Genomic DNA, 22,289 nt, shown 5'->3' on the forward strand with positions numbered 1-22,289 from the left:
CGCATCCTGTTTTTGCTAGCCCACCCCTGTAACCTATCCAGGTCTTGCTGCAGTCTTTCCCTCCCTACTAGCATGCTCACCTCACCCCAAATTTTGGTATCATCAGCAAATTTAAACAGGTTGCTTTTCACCTCGTCTTCTAAATTGCTGATAAGAGATTGAACAGCATGGACCCAAGGACTGAGCCCTGGGGGACTCCACTGCCCTCTTCTCCCCAGGTCAAATATGACCCGTCCACCACCACCCTCTGAGTACAACCCTTCAGCCAATCTGCAATCCATCTGAAGGTGTAGGCATCAATGCCACAGTTGCCTAATTTTTTAATGAGGATGGGGTGGGAGACGGTGTCAGTTTTATCATGTTAATGATAAAAGCCCTGTAGCATAGAAAAGGTGAGGCCTGCCCACTTATGTATAATCAAAATGACCTAGTTTCCACGCTTGTGCAGCATTTTGTGAATCAATTTGGTTGCCATGCTTCATCAATGTTGAAATAATTACACATGTAAGCCATTTTAATATGACTCCCTTCATAAGGGGACGATTTTATGAAGCACTTAGAGGATTTGCATGCTGAGAATCTCTAATCTTATAAGTAAGTAAGAAGTATCATTTGGCTGCATAGACAAAGAGGATTGAAACGGAGAATTCCCCAAAATACTTATTGCTTTTTTTCAATTTCTAACCTTGCCAGTTTCCTCCTGGAGCCAGGAGCATACCTGCTTGCAGGGAACATAGAAATGCTCAAGGTCTTCCTCTTTGCAGACCCCAGGCTTCCGTAATAGCTAGGAGGTACCATTTGCTATTTAAAGCTCTTTTTTCAACATGACATATCCATCAAGAAATCAGTATTTCCACTGCTTCGAGTTATATATTCTGGACAACAACAGGACTAAAGACCCTTGTTCTTCACATCTTGCCTGGATCTTTATCTTTCTTCCTCCCCCAAATTTCCTGCCTCAAGCAAGAGCGTACTGTGCTTGAGATTGTTTTGATTTCTTTGTCTTTTCCTTCTACAGTCTCTGACTAACCCACTGGCTCTCTTTTTAAGCTCAGGTTGACCTTCACCTATTTCTCTCTCTCTCGCCTCTGAAATATGTAGTCTGATTAAGGAGCATAGCGGCAACGCAAGGCAATTTTAGTATTTGTTGGACAGGCCTGCAGAACAGGCTTTTTTTGCCTCTTGTTCTCAAATGTCTAAGGAGCTTGGGATCACAACAGATGAAAATGCTTTGCATTCAAAAGCTTTTCTAAGTCTGTCCCAACCGTGCACTTGGTTTAGTAGAAGAACCCATTGACTAAAACAAATCCTTAGTCTGGTAAAACAAACCCCACAGGAATCCTTGCCTCTTGCATCAGGATCTTGGGACAAGTTATGGAGATGACCATTTGGGTTAGAACCATCAGTGTCATAGAGGTGATATCTTTTATTAGACCAAGCAGATAATTGCAAAATAAATAAAAATAAAATAAATTATTTTATTTGCTCAGGAGAGAGCTGACATACAAGTCATGGATGTATTTGGCTGTTGGGTATCTTGCTGGGCTCCTTCACCATTCTGCTCCAGCAGGGAACCTACCCCATGGGGTTCTTTCCTTAAGTGCTGACAACTGCTTTACCCTTCCAAGGCTGGTCTTGGAGACAAAAAAGACTAGGAACATTTCCTGAAGAAAAGCTTGCTCACCTTCTCCTTTCTAATAATAATTGGTATTATTGCCCTTACTCATTATTAATAAACATTGATTGCATTTTCATGCCACTTTACCCAAAAAGGTTTCCAGACCTGGTTAAAAACAGCTACTAAAAAAACCCACTGACAAACCAGAATGATACAAGGGTGTAGGCTGTAGCCGTGTTGGTCTCAGGCTGTAGGAAGACATGGTTCTTTCGGATGAATCCAGTATCTTTTATTAGACCAACTTAAATAGTTGGAAAAGTTTTTTTCTTAGCAAGCTTTTTAAACCTTGCTTGCTAAGAAAATTTCCCCCCAACTACTTAAGTTGGCCTAATAAAAGATATCAGAATGATACAGGGCCCCCCACTCTGGGGCAGCTATCAGTTTCCTGGAGCCCAAAGTTTGGCTCCCAGAGCCGAGGGCTTGCTCCTTGCTCTCTCCCGCTACCACCAGCTTCCCGGCTCCGGTATTGGGGCTTGTATTTGTCCAGCACCACAGCTCAACGAGAAGGGGAGGCCGCCCTGGGGCTCACCTGCTAGCCCCATCCCCTCGCGCGGAGCAGCACTGAATAGACCCCGCAGCTCGCGTTCCCCCTCCCTCCTCCCGCGTGGGTCGGACGGGAGGGGGCCACCCGCGCGAACGAGCCAATGAGCGGCGAGGCCGGGCGCCCGCTGACCAATGGGGCGGCGGCTACGGGGAAGGAGGGAATGTAGAGGGCTGGGTCTCTCGGCTGGGGGCTGCCGCCTCATTCATGGGGAGGCACCCCGCGCGAGCGAACCAATGAGCGGCGACTCCGGGTGCCCGCTGACCAATGAGACGGTGGCGGCGGCGGGGAATGTTGAGCCGAGGGGGTGGGGACTGCGTGGGGCGGTGCGCGTTGCTCCCCGCGCCCCCTGGCGGCTGGCGCTATGCGCCGCTCGCTCGCCTCGCCCCTGCGGCTGCCGCGGGCTGCGTCTGGCTGGCTGGCTGGCGGCGGAGCTGGACGCAGCGCACCATGGCAGTGGAGGAAGAGGGGCTGCGGGTCTTTCAGAGCGTCCGGATCAAAATAGGTAGGGGCCGGGGCGGGGCCGCTTTGCAAGAAAGCGCCTGAAGTTTCTACGTTTGCGAAGTGGGGGATGCCGCAGCCTCCCCTGCGAGCCCGGGCACCTGGGGGACGGTGGGGTCTGCAGCCCCCCGGCCCGGGACACGCCGGGCGCCCCGGGGTGCTGCGGGAGAAGCGCTGTCCCCAGACCGCAGGGTTAGACAGTGAGCGGGGGGCTCGGCTCGGCTCCTCTCGGCAGCCCTCTGACTGGCCGGGAAATCCCTCCTTCCCCTCGCAGCATCGGCACCGCACGAGGTCACTGAGTCCAGCACCCTGCTCCGAGCAGGACCAGCCCCAAGTAGATCACCTCAGCCAGGGCTCTGCCTAGCCGGCTCTTAAAAACCCCCGAGGACGGAGAGTCCAGTCCCTGCTCTGTAGGAAAACGAAGCCCGGATCCAAGGGGAGCGCTTTGGTTTTTTCTTCTTTTTGATTTTATTTTTTATTGCCCAACGATACATGGCAGCAGGCCTTGCATGTCAAAGGGAACCAGAGGGCCTGAAGTGCCCACCAGGGATCCCCCTGGGAGCGGAAGAGGGTCGGGTGCCTCGTTTCTCTTGGTTTTCTCTCTGGGGCCTTTTGGACACACTGGCAAGCTGATTCTTACAAAAGCGACTTTGCTGTCGCCAGTGGGCATGTCTGACAAAGTGAAATGTCTGGTTGCAGGGAAAATTGATTCGCATGAGGCATGCCACCTGTCACAGAGCAGGCTGTAGGTGAGCTGGATGTTTTGACCCATTCTGCGAAGTCAGAATCTGCAACTACTGGGGTGAAAAGCAACAGCAGCATGAAGGAGGGGGGTTGGACTAGATGACCTCCTGAGATCCCTTCCAACCCTCCTTTTCTCTCACTCTATGAATGAAGTTCTGGGCATGTGGGCATTTCCTGTTGCTTGCCCCAAAAATGTATTCAGGGAGTCTGTGCTCTATGATGGAGTCAGACTTGCTTTCAAGTTAAAAGATATTGTGTTGTATCTTTACTGGTGGTCTATTGCCAGCCCATTTTTATTCCTCCTCTAATAAGACTGGACTAATGAAATAAGAATTTTCCTCCATTGCTTCTTCCTACCATTTTGCATGAGAGAGAATCATGTTTTAGGTAGTACCACACTGACGGCTTCACTGAAAGGATAACTGGTGTTACCCTATGTAGATGCCTGCCATAATTAGAGTATGGGGACCCTGACAGAGAAGATTTAATTTTAGCAACAAAAGCTAAAAGGTCTGAGATTAATTTGATTAATGCATCCACCAAAATTAATCCTACTACAGGCTTCAGTATCTGAAACCCCATTAGATTAATGGATTTGATTATTATGCAATACTACAGTAATGATTCATCGCCGCTTATCTACAGATAAAGCAGTCAGAGGCTATTCATGTGTTGTTGATACTAGGTACCTTCTGCTGCTTTAAAAAAATAAAAGACCAAATCCTGTCCCCACATTTACCCGATAAGTTATGAGTACTTCCAATGTAGCAGAGAGCAGTAATATGTACATGATCAAAGTTGATTGCTTTGTACGGTAGAGGGCGGTAGTAAATGTACACAAAAGCCAACTTGTTTCTTTTTTTGTTCACTAGTAAGGAACCCAAAGCTGTATTCATCAATGCCCATGGAAGCCATTCCTGAAGAATTGCTGGCATAATGATTGTTTAACAAACAAACATTGAACATCATTTTGGACATCAGTGTGTTCTTGTAGAGGTGAAAGTCTTCTCAGCAGAATAGGTCTGACAAGATTACTTCAGTTTTCAGAATGACCTGAAACATGCAATTTGATGTGAGGCAGGTCTGATTTGCTAAATCTTGCTAGGATACTTCAGGGTTCCTCCTTGTTACATCAGGAAGTGGAAAGAAGCTGAGGCATGGTCTTATCAGGAAGAAAAACTTAGTTTACTCTAGGAAGCTCTGTATGGATGATGGATGAAGGGACCACTACTGATGCTCCTTGATTATCCAGAATTAAAGATGGGATGTCAGTACTAATAAAATTTAATGGAATATGGTATAATGTTCTAGGTTTTCTAACCATTTTCCCATTGTGGTTAGCATTACCTTAGTGTGGTCTGGATTCACTTTGAGTCTGCTGTTTGTTCTCTCTTTAGGACACGATCTCTTCTTAGTCTTATTCTTGCAATAGATTTATTTTCTTCTGTAGAGAATGGCACTTTTGTTTTCCTCATAGCCAAATAGTTGGCTGTACAACTCAATCCATCTCCAAATGGCCTTATAGACTGGAGAGGGGAATGGGGGAGGGTGACAAAATAAATTCCTTTGTGACCTGCACTTGAGGGATTTGAGAGAGAGCGGCATTGTTACTACTCTACCTGTTACTCAGATCTTTTATTTGATTAGCATGGGAGAGAGGGGGACATCTCATTATCTATCTGTTTCTGTTCCTAACATTTCTATTTTTTTAAAATAAAAGGATTTGAAACATGAAGGCAGCCTAAGAGCAAAAAGGAAAAAAATACACTCTATATGCTATTGAAGATCTGAGTTAATCTGTTCTTCTTTGGCTACCTTTTCCTGCTACTGTAGTCTTATGGTCCATCTTCATTGAAAATTAATTTTGCCAGAATCCTTGATGCATAAACAAAACAATGTGTCATGTAAGACTAAACAAACACTTCCTATAAGATTGGTACTTTGAGGAAGTGTGCAGCTCTGATAATTCCATGAGTCAGTGTTTCAGAACCTGAAAGGAAACAACATAAGACTTGTGGCAGATGATTGGTTGGAAAAACTACAGAGCGAGTGCTTCTGCTTGGCAACATGACTTGTACCTTATTGTTAATGAATATGCTATACGTAACTGTTATCCTTTTTTTTCTTTTTGGCTTGTGATCATTTTGCCATTTGATTAGCTTAGACGTTCAATTACAGAAAGAAAAGCAACGTACATATCCAGAATTCTTTGTCCTCTGTTATGTAGGAACCAGAATAGAAAATAGTGGTCCCTTTAGGACTCCAGATGCATGAAATTCAGTTTTTAGTGTAAAACAAACAACCCCTTTGCATTTTTGTTGTTTCAAGCTATGTAAAATTATACAGCTACTATAAAGTTCTGCATTTCTAGCTATAAGCCCCTCTGAGTACATGAAAACTACTAAGCAAGTTGTCCTAAAGCAATAAAATAAATGCTATAATCCTACGTATCTTTTGGGGTTTCCCATATTGCATGTTGCTGTAATGTCTTAGACCCAGTATAGGAGGCTGTTTGGTAATTGTTGAACCTTATTTTGGTTACACAGAGGCCTATTGACTTCAAGAACTGTTTGTTTAGGTCAGCATGTAGATCTTGAGTAATCACCAGCAGCTGAAAAACAGCCATGAACACTTAAACTGATTTTATTCTAAGGCAGGGGTTGGCAACCTATGGCCCATGGGCCAGGTCCAGTCTGCAAGCATAGGGCTTCAGCAGCCAGATGGACCTAGTTTGAGTTAGAGGCAGATGGGTGCCAGGATTTAGCTGCTGCTGCCATTGCTTTTCCCTGTGGTGACACAAGGATAGTGTCCATCGCTGGTATTTTTCCCTGCAGCAGTGTGGGGCTTTGGCAGCAATTGCTTTCCCCTGCCGCTGTGGGGATGAGCACTGGCTGCAGACACTCTCCCTGTGCCGCCATGGGGAAAAGCATGTTGCTAGGTGCTTTTTCTGTGCAGCAGCTGGGAAAAACCGTGGCGATGGCTTGGTCCTAGCATCCACCTTCCATGCACTGGCCTGCTTCTGACCCAAACTGAAAAGGTTCCTGCCCCTTGTTCTAAGCAGATTTGTTGATAAAACCAGATTAACTTCTCTACTACTTCTGATAAATGACACAGAAACGTCATCTTTTCCTGTCACAGGTAACCTCTGGTCTGAAGTTCACATTTGAAGCATGAGTAGAAAGAAGTAGTTAACCATGTTAATTTGAAGTTAGGCAGAAGGCAGGGCAGGGTGGCACCTTAAAGATCATTCAGAAATGCATAAACTTTTTTAGGCAATGGCCTACTCTGTCATGTGACGGGATAGATGCCTGTGCCTGTGCTAGGTCTGGGCAGTGAGGAGCTGCATTGGGTCTGGACAGCTGTCACTCCTTCCAGTGCTTCCTACTCTCCCTGGCTGCAGTGCTGGTGCTTCTAGTTGGTGGGGAACCAACCTGGGGCTGACCAGTTGGAAGCAACATCCATGGTCCTGTTGCTTCTCTCTGCCTCTCCTCACCTCTGCAGTGTGGGTGCAGCTCCCCACCAGCTGGAAACTGCATCCACACTGCCACCAGGAAGACCAGAGAGATGGGGAGAGGTGATGATGGCTCAGATGCATCTTCCAACTTGGCCCTTCCAACTTCTTGGTCCTGTTGCAGGCCTGGGCGAAGGGAGAGCGCTTTGGCTTTGTGGGATGGATCCAGTGGCTCTGCAGGCTGGAGGTGGCCTGTGGGTCACTTGTTGCTGACCACTGCGCTATAATATTGGATGTTAGAGTAGACTTGAACTTGTGACTTTCTGTTCCTCCCATTAATGAATCACTTGTGACATGTCCTAGTCTCTTGATAATGTAATTCATAAAATGAGTGTTCAAAAGTCATGTTTATGATGACTTGAAGACTCATCATAAAAGTCAGTTCAGTGCTGAGGGGCATAGTTTATGAGGCTCTCACATATACAGTACCTCATTGTTTGGGGTAAACCTTTTGGCTCACTTTTGAATCCTCCAGCCACTTTTTGTGATGGAGATGGAGAGTACCAAAGAGGGCTTCTGGATACAAAAAAACTTGGCACTCCCTTTCCAGTAAGCACAAAGGCTACTAATGAACAGCAACGTAGGTATGTGGTGGGTACCAGGGCAAAACTGGCATCACAAGTGCCTGCCTGCCAAGTTACATCACTGCTAATGAAAACCGCTTTACCTCTGAGAAGATAGTACTTTTGGTCCTTGTAAATACTGTAATGCAGTCTCAGATTTAGAAATAGAAGGGAGAGAGGACTAGAGGAAGCCAAGTTGAATTTTAGCAATTATCAGTTTGGAATGAATGCTTTATTTATGACATGGATCACTGTGGAAGGTGTAAAAACAGCTAAATCTGTGCACTGCACAGAGATGAAGCAAATGTAGAAGCATCAGTTAAAATGTGCAATAAAATATTTTCTTAGTGAGTGCTTTCTTTTTTCCTTAATGTATGTTTTAGAAAACAATTACTTTGAAGAATACATGCTGTGTGAATGATAGAGTAATGATCTATTTTGTAGTCAGTAGCCCAGCAAGTGATGGAACTAAAGAAAATTAATTGCATTTCCTGGAATATATTCAGGAATTCATGAGATCAGTGCTACATATTGAAATGTTAACAAGTACAGCTTAAACTGATGCTGCTTCCCCCATAAAGAGTGGGAAAGCAGTTCAAATTGCTTTTCGTATTGTCTGCTGTGCTTATTTAAGGTATAGGCCTGACTAGTTTTTTCTACCCATATGGCTCACTAGTTCAAAGTTTTGTTTTTTCCAGTTTGGTAGCAAACAGTTATACTGCTATTTGTTTTTTGTTCACTGTGCTGCATGAAAGGAATTGTGGCCTGCTCCTTTTCTAGGGAACAGACTATATCTACAGCTCTTACCAAATCCATGAGCAGGGGAAAAAAAGACAAGACTTGAAGAGGAATCTGTTACTTGACCCTTAAGGATTGCCCCCTCTCCAAGGAGGGCTGAAGTGAATACAATGCAGCATGGGAAAGATTTCTCAGTTGTTGCTTTGCTATCCCTTGTTTATACGAGTAAACAGAGTCTGGTAGTCTTTGGGGAGTCGGTCTGGTATCTTTCATGATTTGTATATTAACATACACATTTTATGTTTAAAAAAAAAAAAAAATTGATTAAGTTGTATTTGGGAACAAAAGCCAAGATGACTCAGTTTCTGGAGTGTCTGGAAGGTGAATGCCTTAATAGCTAAGGTTAGTAGGTCAGAAAAACAGATTAATTCAGGACGACACTAGGGAGTCTGAATATAACTTCCTGGTTTTTTCCTCTTCTAGAATTAATGGACAAACATGCTGCCTTTTGACCTCTCAATTACAGTTAACTAATAGTGACTCTACTTGAGCCTTCACAAATCTAGCTGGGTTACTAGCTTGTTAACGTTTCCTTCCATGGCATTTGACATCCTACAGCATTTACCAGTCTTCAGAAAGTGTTGCCCATTGAATTAAAGTAACTTTTAAACTAGTTTTTTTTGATGGGCAAACAAATACTCAACTTCTTGAATCATATTAATAATTCCAATACTTAGTAAGTCTCTTTTCTAGTGTTGTTCTGATACTAATTTCTCTCAAGTTTCACGTGTCAGTTTGTGACCTCTCATCTGTTACATCCAGTCTGATTAAACTACTCAGGAAGCCTGACGTCTTTCTGGAATTCATGTTTTCAGTATGACAAGCTAACTGTGACCACAGACTTGCAATCTGCTTCTGTATAACACAAATATTAAAATTGCTCCACTCTGCTCTGTGGCTACAAAAGATTAAAAATCTGGCAAGCTGCGCAGATGGGGCATGGTCTCAGGGCTACATTTACAGTAGGTAATTCCTTGTACCACATGCTGGATCCAGTCATGCCAACTCTATCATTGAATGCTGGTTTCTATATATGCCACTAAAAATTGTAAAATGTAAACAGTGTTACTTTTGATTATCCTGCTTTCATGCTAAGAAATAATATTTTACTTTTCCAGTTTACATTAAAAACAGTACATAAGGATGAATTATTTTATACAAGCTTGATTATGAATTTGCCACCATGCCAGGGAAACTATCCTTCAGGGAAAATATTCTCTTTCTTGTGTAGGTGGGAGGTGTAGGTATGCTGATTAGCTGCTGTGGCTTCATAGTGGATTTTTTTTTCCTCCACACTCTTGCCAGCACTACTTGATAAGTGAAGCACCTTTCTTTTAGTTAGGTATGGCGATTTGCTGAGGAGCACATTACCTGCTCTAATACATCCCACTCAGATGTCTGAGAGGGGAAAACTGTACAGAAGTCTCAGATAGAATATAAAGATTTTCTGGGAATTTTCACAGCTAGATTACTAGCTGCAGAAAAGTGGTAACTTTTCCCTACTATAAGAACAAATGAAGAGGTGATGCTGTTTAAAAAGAAAACAAACCACACACAAGTTCACGTCTTTTGCAAACTACTTCCTAGTTAGTCCTGAATGTGCAGCAAAACTAGATATGAAATCAGCAGTCAAAAAGAGAAGAAACGCTTAAGTTCCCAGGGGTGCTAATATTACTAACATCAGGGAAAAGAACCAGATCTCTTGTGTGTTGAGATTAAAATGAACAAGCATTATACAAATCTGAAAGTACCTTTAGAACTTGCCCGTCCTTGCCTCTTGGGCCAATTGGTTGTTTTGGCATACAACTCATTTTATTATAAGAGCATGCATCAAGAATTGTTCTGTTGAAACCATTTGTTACTGGTTCTTTGAATTGCTCTTGTGGGACTTCATTTCATGGAGGAGGGCAGAAAGTCAGAGGTGAATGTATCTGACACCTGTAGTTTGTCCGTTCCCTTTGGTAAATTACAATGCTAAATGCGGCATATCTACAAAAATGAGTCCTATGATTGTCTTTTCCAGCATGAGAATGAGAGGTAGGCAGGAGAAAAGAGAGAACCTTGGAGTAAAGGGAGCTATATGTTTCTTGTGCTCAAATGTTGCCAGTTTTTGCTGGAGGAAAAAGACCAAGTATTAAACAGTTAATCTGTTTATTATGACTTAAGATGACAAATAAAACTCTAATAGCAATATTATAATGCCGTAGTATTAAGAAACTGTAGCCTGCTGATTTGCATCTTACAAATGACTCGAGGGACCAGGACATTTTAATAGATCATTAAAACATGCCCTGTTATTTCTTAATGCTATATTTAAACCTGCTATGTTTAGAATTTTATCCATTTTGGGGATAAAGCTTGGTACATGTTTTAGCAGTAGTAATAGTCACGTGTGTGAAGCTAAGAAGCTGGTTATGGGCTTCTACTTTCTGAATAGCTTTCTTACCATTTTTTTTACATTTTAGCAGTACTAATAAAAGTCCACATATTTTACCTGTTCTTGATCAAAAACTGTTAAGCATTATGGAGTGGTACCTAGATTTGAATTCCATTGGTCAGCCTGACTTCTTTTTTTCAGACCAAACCTAACTTACCCTCTCCCCCCCAGTCACCACCAAAAGCAAACCACTTCCCTGAAACTTCAGATGTTGTATTATCCCACAAGAGGTTTTTTGGGGTGTTTGGCAAAACCAAAAAAAATTGTTCTAAAATTCTGGTGATCTGGAAACGCTTCTTAAAGTTCATGTGTGGAAACACATTTGTGGACTTTTGTGTTTCCAAAATAACTTGACCTAGAAACTTAAAGCTTTTTAGGTTGTTTTGGCCTCAAAAAGAAAAGACTTGTTTTTTAGGGAGTAGTAAGGAAAGGGGAAGTGAAGTGAAGTGGGTAAAGAAACCAAAATATATCAGGCTTATCTAACTTCCAGGGTTAGGAGGAGGTGCCGGTTTTTAAACCTTATTTTCAGTGGTCTAGTCTCTGACTTTTGTATCTGTCTAATTAGGTCAATTTTGAGACTCATCTGATGGTTTACTTCAAATTCTTGTCTCCCACAGATAATGCGTGCACAGAAGGAAGGGCAAGTGACAGTTTCTTCTGGCTGAAGGATAGCAGCTTCTTGAGCCCCACTTTGTGGGAGGGGACCTCAGTAGTGCAGTGATGCAAAAAGAAGCTGGGTGGCCAAGGAGAATAGGAACAGAAAGAGTCTTGGACTGAGGGGGAATACATAGATTGAATGGGGACTGTAGTTAAGGATGTGTTTATACAGGTGTGGAAGGCATTGGCATATTGTGTTGGTGGTATTGCATAGTGTAAAACGTGCAAATGCTGTCAGATACTATGTAAAGCTTATGTGCATCTATATAAGAAAATTAATTATTGGCTTAGAAGAGATATGTTGGAGGTTTTCAAGACCTGGCTAGACAAAGCTTTGGCTGGGATGACCTAGTCCTGCTTTGAGCAGGGGTTGGACTAGATGACTTCCTGAGGTCCCTTCCAACCCTCATTTTCTATGATTCTATGATTTCTTAAATGTATGAAATATGGCAAAAAATGTAATACTTTCTTTTGGTATCACTTCAGCTAATAACTTGAGGAGAAAAAACCATAGTATTACAAAAATATGAATTGTATTTCTGGTATATTAATATGTTAAAGAATTAGAAAATTTTCTCATGTCCATATCACATCTTGTAGTATGTGAACCATTGTTACATTATCTCAGGCACACTTCCTGCTGAAGTCATGGTTATGCTTTTTGTCACTGCTTGCTACTCAAGAATATTTCAAAACCTGCTTGAAAGAAGTCTGCTTTAGAAGACCATCATTTTTGTGTCAGTTTCCTCTTTCAAAAAGGGAACTTGCAAAATTCAGGAAATTTGGTTATATAAAATGCTTCAGTTACTCATGAAAGATTTCTCTTCCTAACATTGTTGTGAATACTAAAAACCAAAGTGGGTAATTCTTTAAGGGTAAAAACTTTTGGCTGTACTAGCAAGTAGCTACTGCAAGTTCCTACTGGCTTTCAGTTTTTCCCATAGGCCTTTAAGGCAAATGATAGTAACCAGTATTTTTAGTGAACTCTGATCAATTTGTTTTCCCTTGGCTAATTGTTTCAGCTTAATATTTCAAATGTAGGAAAAATGACCACTTAAAACACTGTGTTTACAGGTGTGCTTCCTATGTCATTTATGAACTCTTGCATGCAAATGCATGTGAAATGACTCTTAGGTGTTGAAGTAACTCTTATTTTTGGTAGGAGGAAAGGAAAAAAAATGTTACAATCCTGCTTCTAAACATGACATATTTTCAGAAGTAACTAGAAGTTGCTTGTTGCTTAATTTTAAACGAGCTCCTAGAGAAAATGGATAGTGGTTGCCTTTACAGGACATCAGTTTGATTTCTAGCTTGTATTTCCCAGCTGGTGTTGGAGTACATCTGGAATCTATGAAATTCCTTTCTTTGTTCATCATTTCCTGCTTCATTTGGTACTACAGTGCAGAGTTTTGAAGCCTGTTTCTCTAGGTATTTTATTATAAGGTGCGTTCTTGAAAATTTACTGACTTCCTAATAGTGGTCACATGGTAGTGATTTATAGTATAGTATAGGTGGGGTTTTTTGTTGTTGTTTTGGGGGTTTTTGTGTTACACTTTTAAATCTTGGATTGTTGGCGGGGGGGGGGGGGGGGTTCCCCCTTTTCTCTCAATATCTCACTCCAAGTTGGCCTCCTGGAGTCCCTGGTAATAATTCAGTGTTCAGAGGGTTGGGGAGGAGGGAGGTAGAAAGAGGAACAGAATCTGCTACAGTGAATGAAAGCACCCTTTCTTAATCTCTAACCATAGAACCAGTGTGTGATACAAAACTGTATCAGTCGTATAGAAAATGCAGTGTATGAGTTCTTCCAGTTGCCTGGTTAACTTCTCATTTGGAAATTTAGTAGTGGCTATAAAATAACATGACCAAAACCTTGAAAAGCTTTTTTTTTTTTTTTTAAATCTGCTTTTGAGACCATTACAAAGTTTGGGTGAGTTGGAGACTCGTGCAATAAGAGTAGTTGAGGAAAGTGGATGAGATGGTGGGTGTAAATTGCATTGTTGCAGACAGAACATGCCAAGGAACTGCGGGAATGCAGTTGTTTGATAGAAGTTAGTTTATATTTTTTACAGTGCTATGTTAGTGTCTACTAGCAAAGCATTGAATAATGGATGTTTGAAGCCTGAACTTTTCCTGCTCCCGATATTGGTGAATGATGTACATTTTCCATAGTAAATGGAAGTGCAGGTTCAGTAGCTGATGATTTGCTCTTCCATTTTATTGTCCAGTTTCTACCATAAACATTCCCAAGATTAGCCTTTAAACAGCAATACTCTGGTAATAATAACTGTCTGTTGGTTTAACTTGCACCAGAAAGTCGCAAGCTTTTTCATAAGTTGGACCCCCTTAATTACAAGTGACCTTTGAGCATTTATCACAAATGTCCAAACTACCCTTCACTTACATTTCAAATTGTTGAACCTCTCTGTGACTGCTACAGCAATTGTGTACACAGAGAACTTAATATTAAGGAAGTATTTATTTTATTTTTAGCTGTCTTGCTTAATGCAATTTAACAGATAGTAACAAGGAGAGCTAATACTGAATGACCTGTCAGCTTTCTACAGACCACATTTTGAGAACTGCTGACTCCAGCTATCTTTCTTTCTTGTCTATTGATTTTTAACATACCTTTAATGGAAACAGTGTATCACTAGTTGCACTAAAAGGCTTGTAAATATAGTAGTCCTATAATTACACTTAAACGGAACAACCTCTTTAGCTAAAGAAGTCATTTATTTTGCTTCAGGAGATGCACAATAGAAGTTAAGAACAGTCAAGCCTCAATAATTATGTGAAATTAGTTCTTTATAGAGGAATATGCCCCTTTAAGTCTGTGATATACAATGTTATGATTTTTTTTTCCATTTAACAACAGTAAAGCCTCTGAGTAAAATAATTATACAGATATATTACTGAAAATTGGCTGTGGCATTGAGAGGGAACTGGCTGCAGTGATAGGATAAGCTGTTTCTGATTCTGAGAAAAGTTTAAAATTATGATAACACTGATAAGCAGGGATCCTGGTTTTCTCTGATTTAAAAAACAAACCAGTTTTTGGTTAAAAAAAAAAAAAAGAAGTAATCCCAAATTCACATTTTCCCATGATTTAAATGAAAAACCACTATATGTATGTGTATATATTAGTGGCATTTCATTTTTTAATTATGGAAAATGTGGATTTGGGGTTACTCTTTTAAAACTGAAAATTGGGGTTTTTTGTTTTTTTTTAAATCGCAGAAAGCCAGGATCCCTGCTAAGGCAGGAGAGAAGAGGAAGAGTTGCGCTTTATGTAAAAGAGCTGTATAATTGCTGAGAGCTCCAATATAAAACTGAAAATAGAGATTTTCAACAGGTCTGAGTTAGGGTCAGAGGGGAGAGCAACAAGTGTGATGTCATGGTTGGTGTCTGCTATAGACCACCAAGACCAAGAGGATGAGGAGGATGACGTGAATGAGGCTTTCTTTAAACAACTAGAGGAAGTTTCCCAATCAAAGGCCCTGTTTTTCATGGGGGACTTCCATCACTCTCTACCAAGCTGATTTTCTGCCCCCAAAATATGCATATGCTGCTACTGCAGGAACCTGGTCTTTGAGCATTTAGGTGTTTTGTTATGCTGCCAGCATTAAGCAGTAACAATGTAAGGAAGAAATGGAAAAAGGGTAAGTTTATAATTCTGCTAAATCTGAATAAAACTTCATGGGATGAGGAAAAGTTGCCATTTGCTGGGAGGGCAATACAGCAGTGCACAGGCAATCCACAGTTTTTGAAAAGTGTTGGAGACAGCTTCTTGGTGCAAGTGTTGGAGAGGCACACTAAGGGTTGTATTCTTCTTAACAAACAGGGAAGAATTGGTGGGCAATGCAGAAGTGGATGGCAGTTTGGATAGCAGCAACCATGAGATGATTGAGTTCAGGATCCTGAGGAAAGAAAGGAAGGAAGAAGGGCAGCAGAGTGAGGACCCTGGACTTCAGAAAACCAGACTGTGACTTGCTCAGGGAACTGATGGACAGAATCCCCTGGGAGGCCAGTCTGAGGAAGAAAGGAGTCCAGGAGATCTGGTGGTATTTTAAAGAAACCTTACTGAGGGCACAGGAACAAACCATGCCACATATAGGAAGACTAGCAAGTATGGCAGAAGACCAGCTTGGCTTAGCAGGGAACTTTTCAGTGAGCTAAAACACATAAAGGAAGCTTACAAGAAGTGGAAACTTGGACAAACGAGTAGGGAGGGGTATAAGAGTATTGCTCAGGCATTCAGGAATTGAGAAGGCCAAACTGCAGTTAGTTGCAGCTAGCAAGGGATGTGAAGGGTAACAAGAAGCATGTCAGCAATTACAAGCATGTCGGCAACATAAAGATGATATGGGGGAGTGTGGGTCTCTAACTGAATGGCGGAAGCAACTTAGTATAGAAGATGTGTCCCCGACGGGCCTTCGAGTATCACTACTAGGCATCTGGCTATTCGTGTTGGTGACCACCCTCTTCACCGGTGTGGGCGTTACTGTGGTCGTTCATCTTCCCACGTCGCCGACCCTGCCTCTCGCCTGCCACGACTTGCTGTTACACTGGTGGGGCAGGGCTAGTTCACGGGTCCCTCGGTGGCCCGGGTCTGCCTCGTTGGTTACACACGGGGCTCCTGCCACCCCTACACCCCGGCCTCACTCCCCCTGTGGCCTCCACTTCCCCATGTCTGCTCTGCGATGATCCCGTAGACTTCTCTAGTGACCAGTGTCTTTAGGTTTTACCCAAAGCCCTTGGGTCACCCCGACCCTGACGTTGGGCCCTTCACAGCCACCTGTATAGATGCCTTAACTCTATTGCAATAGATACTACCACTGAACCGTCACCCTATACACCCTGATCTATATGCTTCTTCCAAGGGGTTCTTCTGTGCTGGCTACCTTGCCGACCCACCACCAGCACCCTATAATTATGCCTGGGAGGAATGTCTCCTGGATATATAGTGCTGCCCCCTTATCCCTCACTCGATGTCCTCTATTTGCGGCGGCGATCCCGCCCCGATCTCTCTCTCCCACCAGGTGAACCTTCCGTCTCTCGCTTCTCTTCAGCGATCCCCGCACCCACCGCGTCGGCGCTTACTTCGTGGTGCGCTGAATCGTCCTGGGCGGTCGCAATGTTCCATGTCTCACCCGATCTGGCCCCTCGGGGTCTATCCACTGGTGATCCTGCCATCGTTCCTTCTCTCTGTGCCACCGTCCTCCCTGGCACATTGGCTCTTCGCCGTCTGTCCCGCTGGGCTAATGTCGGGGACAGCTCAGACAGCCGTTCATTCCCCTCACCATCCGCCGCCTCTGAAGCGACGGCCGCCATTTTTAAATCCCCTGGCTGGCGTCTGACATCATCGTCAGCTGCCGGCTGCAGCTGTACATAGACGCGGCTAAGGAGCCACGTGGGTTCTCCCTCCTCTGCGGTGTTCCTCTCGTCCCGCCTTTCAGGTAGGTCTTCCCGGCTTCTTTGGGTCCCGGGACAAAATGCAAAAAAGCTGAAGTGCTCAATGCCTTTTTTACCTGTATCTTTACAGGTAAGGTCAGCTTACATACTACTGTACCTGGCAGCAGAGTTTGGGGAGAAGGTGACTAACAGTCACTTCCAGGAGTGGCTGCAGCCACTTCTGGGAGCAAGTGCCAGCTGATTGCTGCAGCCACTCCCAGAAGCATCTCCAGTGGTCGGCTGGTGCTTGCTTCCGGAAGTGGCTCTGGCAGTCAGTCAGCGCTTGCAGGGGGGCACTGGCACTCCTGCCTGCCCCCTCCATCACCTAAGCGGTGAGCACTAGGGGGTACACTAGTGCTCTCAGGGGCTGTACAGGTCCATGGGGCCAGATGCAATGGATCTGAGGGTGATGAGGGAGTTGGCTCATGTGATTTCCAGAGCTACTGGCCATTATCTTTGAAAACTTGTGGCAACTGGGGAAGATCCTGGATGATTGGAAAAGGGCAAGCATAGTGCCCATCTTTAAAAAATCCTGGAAAAATCATAGAACAGGTGCTCAAGGAATCTATTTCTAAGCAGTCAGAGGAGAAGGTGGTGATTAGGAACATTTGGCAGGGATTCACGGATGGCAAGTCATGCCTGACCAGCCTGATTGCCTACTAGATGAGATAACTGGCTCTGTGGATATGGGGAGAGCAGTGGGTATGATATACTTTGACTTTAGCAAGGCTTTTGATATGGTTTCCCACAACATTCTTGCAAGCAAGCTAAAGAAGTATATGTTGGATGAATGCACTGTAAGATAGATAGAAAACTGACTGGATTGTCAGGCTCAGAGGGTTGTAATTAGGGAAGTGTGAAGCTTTGGTTGTCAATTTGATTTGAAGGACACTTGGCCTGATTTGGCAGCCAAATCTCTGAATTTGAATTGAATCAGGAGACCCATTAAAAAGTCCGAATTGAATCTGAAGCCTCCAAATCCATCTGGAAATGATTCAGGGAGATTCAGGTTGGCCGAGGAGAGGCAGGCACAGCTGGATGGCTGCAGGTTCTCCTGTGGCTCCTCTGACTGTGCCTGCCTTCCCCCGGGTGGGGGGAGCTGTGGGAGAAGCCCCCATGGTTGCCTGGCCCCAGCCTTTCAGCTGCTGCAGCCGGTGAGTATGGGGCTTTTTTAAAAGTGCCAGGGCAAAGGCAGGCACAGCCGGAGGAGCCGCAGAACAAGCCCCCATGGCTGCCTCGCCTGGCCCGGCCTGGCCTCCTGGCACTTAAACAAAGCCCTGCACTCGCCGGCTGCCGCAGCGGTGGTCGGGGCCTCTGGGAGTTCGTGGCAGGATGGCAGAATCCCCTTGTGCAGCAGGGGGCAGTGTGTATCATTCCCCCAACCCCCCCTGCTTGGTATCCACACAGCAGCTGTCATATCACATGGGTGTAGTGTGGCTCAGCAGGGAGCTGTGTGCTATCTGGGAGCTGGAGCAGCTCCAGCAGGCAGCCCAAGTCCGAGTCCAGCACCACTCAGGCGCAGCGGCCCCAGCTCCCAGACAGTGCACAGTACCCTGCTGAGCCACACTGCACCCACGCCATGGAGCAGCAGCCATACAGGTGCTGGGTGTGGGGGGGCAATCCCTGTGCCCCCCCCACCGCCCCACTCTGTGTGGGGTGGCTCTGCCATGAGCACCCAGATGCCCCAATCACCACTTCTGCAGCTGGTGAGTACGGGGCCTTTTTTTAAAGTGCCAGGACTCGGCTGGGGCTGGCCTGAGCAGGGTAGCCATGGGGACTTCTCCCATGGCCCCCCCTGCCCAAAGAGAGGCAGGCTCAGCCAAAGGAGCCATGGGAGAACCTGCAGCCACCCAGCTGTGCCTTCCTCTCCCCAGCTGATCTGAATTGCTGAATCTCTGATTCTTATTCAGCCAAATTGAATGGGGACAGTGATTCGAATCACTGAATCGAATTGCTGTCCTCTGAATTGGCCGAGTCTGAATTGAATACTTCCCTATTTGCACAGGTCTAGTAGTAATTAATGCTCAATGATACCAGCTGCCAACCACACAAGTGGAGTGCCACAGGAGTCTGGGGGATGGTTTTGTTTAATATCCTCATCAATGACTTGGAAGACTCAGAAGTCGGGATAGAGTGCACCGTCAGCAAGTTTGCAGGTGACACCAAGCTGGAGGGAGTCGTAGGTACATTGGAGGGTAGAGCTAGGAGTTGGAGAGGCCTAGACAAATGGGAGGATCGGACCAAAATAAATCTTACAAGGTTCCACAAGGACAAGTGCGAAGTCCTGCACTTGGGACAGAACAATCCCAGGTCTGGCTAATTAGCAGCTCTACAGAAAAGGCCCTGGGGTTACAGTGGACAGAAAATGGAATAACGAGCCAACAGTGTGCCCTTGTTGTGAAGAAAGCTAATGGTGTACTGGGCTGCATTATTAGGAATGTTGCTACTAGCTGGAGGGAAGTGATTATTTCTCTCTATGTGATACTGGGTAGGCCACATCTGGAGTAGTATCCAGTTTTGGGCCCCCCACTACAGAAAAGATGTGGACAAATTGGAGAGAGTTCAGTGGAGAGTAGTGAAAATGGTTAGGGGGCTGGGGCACAAATGAGAGGCTGAGGGACCTGGGCTTATTTAGTCTGCACAAGAGAAGCCTGAGAGGGGATTTAATAGCAGTCTTCAACTACCTGAAGAGGGGTTCCAAAGAGACTGGAGCTAGATTGTTCTTAGTGGTGGCAGGTGACAGAACAAGGAGCAATGGTCTCAAGTTGTAGCAGGGGAAGTTTAGGTTAGATATTAGGAAACTCTTTCTTGCTAGGAAGGTAGTAAAACACTGGAACAGGTTACTCAAGGAAGCTTGTGGAATCCTTGTAGGTTTTTAAGATCTGATTAAACAAAGGCCTTAGCTGGAATGATCTAGTTGTGGATAATCCTGCTTTGAGCAGGCTGTTGGACTTGATGACCTCCTGAGGTCCCTCCTTCCAAACCTAATTTTCTATGATTCTGTGCATGATCTATCCTTTGACTTGACCCAGCTAGTTTTTGAATTGAGAAAGATGACACTATCATGAGCTATGTGTTTGTCACCATGTAGTCTACTAAACCTATTATATACACACTTTTTATCAATAATGGATAGTATTGTCTGTCAACAATCTATGAAAGGAAACTGGGTGAATGTTTGCTCAAGACAAATCCTGGAAAAAAGTGATGATGGTAGAAATTATGACACCCCAGTTTTTGAGGGAATTACCTTGGTGGTCAGGATGGCATTCTGTCTTAACATCCCACTGCACTCATTTTAGCTTTGGACACCTGTGTAGTAACCTGCAAGGGAATCCTTAATTTGTCCATCTTTTCCTGTCAACCAGATAGTTTTGTGTTGTGCTTTCAGTACTTGGACCTGATCCATTCCATAGCTAGTTACTTCCTAAGAGAAGCAATCTGAAAAGAGCTGTTTCTAAAGCCCTGTGTCCCAGTTTGAGTTGCAACTAATTCCAGATCCATTATACAACATCAGTACAGTATTTAGTAATTTTTGATATTGTGTCAGTAAAGAGTCACTAAGATATCCAGAGTATTTTCACGGTAAAATAATTGCTTCATTTAAAAACATGTAAAAACTTTATTTCTGGTGGGGCAGAAATTCTATGTATTGTCCAACACCTCTTCCTTGGTTTATGTGTATATATAAAATGTCATAACTTTCTAGCATGCACTGAAAAAATATCAAGTGAATGAGTCTGTTTTGAACTCAGGACAGAGCTGAGTACTTGGCTGCTCTCTTATTGCTCAGTAAGATAATAGATCACATACATATTTTTCTGCTGCGTGTGCAGGTTTTTTATGCTGAATATCTTGCTTCCATTTGAGAGAAGTGAAAGATTAACACTTGTCACTATAACATATTCTTGTCACCTTTTTGAGGGAGAAGGAGGAGGGGTACATATTCTTGACACCTTTTTGAGGGAGAAGGAGGAGGGGTAAGGGGTGAATCTGTGCAGCAAACAATGGAGGTACAATCGTACTTGGGAGAAAAGCCTTTGGGCCAGATGGTGACTTGCTCATCCCATGAAATTTTATTCAGATTTAGCTGAATTATAAAATTACCCTTTTCCATTTCTTCCTTTCATTGTTACTGCTTAACGTTGGCAGCATGACAAAACACCTAAATGCTCAAAGGCCAAGTCCCTGCAGTAGCAGCATATGCTGCATTAGAATCTCCTGGGGGTAGAAAATCAGTTTGGTAGCGTGTGTACTCAGGAAATGAAATAGTGCCTTGTATGCAAGATGCCTGGGCTAGATCCAATTAGGTACATCATGCCCAGAGCAGACCCTAGATTCAGAGCTGGACCCCTAGAGTGTCTGTCCAGTGCCTGGGTACAGTTAAATCTCAGAGGAGGTGTTCTAGAAAATCTACCTGCTGAGCAGGAAGTCACGTGGAACTAGCCATTAGGAAACTGAGCTCAGGAATCATTCTCCTTCCCTCTCTGGGGCTTGGACATCAGTGCTGCAGGGATATATCTTTGTTCCTTCAGGATCTAGTGGCTGGTCAGTGTAGATAACTTGCAACTGTTCTTTGAAAGGAGGGAGCATGGGTGCCTTATTTTATTTAAATGAACAAAACACACTCAAACAAACCATAAACAAACAAAATACATGGGAGTGGGAAGAGAAGGCAATGCACATCTTACTGATTTACTGGGTAGTGCACATGCTGGGCCCTGCTTCAAGAACTGTGTATACATTTTTTTTTCCCTTTAAAGAGGTATAGGATTTTATACCCCACTCCTGCCACCTCCCTGAAATAGTCTTGGGAGAATGGACTGAAACCTAGAACTTCACCCTCCACATTAGGTCCTTTAAACCACTCGGATATAGAATCAGCCTCCTGCTCCATGTGCTCTTTCTAGCCTTCTGGTTCAGAAATGTCTTTTGACACAATGGCAATGGAGAGGTAGAGAGTGCCTTTAGCTAGTCTAGCTTGCTTCTTGGAAGTGCAAGGTGTAGGTTTTACTATGCTTTCCCTCTGCCTCTGATAGACTAAGGAAATTAACTCCAGTTCCCCTACTTTTTGGGTGAATGCCATTAAGCACAAATAGAAAATGGGCACCATCATTTCATTCTTCTCTTCTAGTGGCTGCATTTTAACTTAATATTATAAAAGCCTTACTCTGTCTGGCCATAACACTTTATTCGTGCTCTGATTGGCTGACTGAAACAGCCAATCAGAGTGCAAATACAACATTGGGACAGGAGGTGGCAGCATGGTGGAGCTCTGCCATGGTGGCAGGGACACCAGAAGACAGAGCAGGGCGTGGGGAGGGTGTCCCCCCTGCCCTGCTTCCTGGAGACAGTGGCAATGGAACGGACAGAACGGAGGTGGGGTGAGGCCACCAGCATTGCCCCCC

The 22,289-nt window shown here is 44.1% G+C and overlaps 1 protein-coding gene across 2 annotated transcripts in view; it reads left to right on the forward strand.

Annotated features, from left to right (window-relative positions):
* Positions 1-2,595: 2,595 nt before the first annotated feature.
* Positions 2,596-22,289, forward strand: part of RASA3 (RAS p21 protein activator 3) — a 198,070-nt gene continuing 178,376 nt past the window's right edge. For both annotated transcript variants that reach the window (XM_019529614.1, XM_019529615.1), the window contains exon 1: positions 2,596-2,724. In XM_019529614.1, coding sequence (XP_019385159.1) covers positions 2,670-2,724 — 55 coding nt within the window. In that variant the 5' untranslated portion in view covers positions 2,596-2,669. The remainder of the gene's footprint in view (positions 2,725-22,289) is intronic.

This window comes from Crocodylus porosus, unplaced genomic scaffold, assembly GCF_001723895.1.
Source record: "Crocodylus porosus isolate Cpor-Errol unplaced genomic scaffold, CroPor_comp1, whole genome shotgun sequence".
In the NCBI taxonomy this organism is placed as follows: Eukaryota; Metazoa; Chordata; order Crocodylia; family Crocodylidae; genus Crocodylus; species Crocodylus porosus.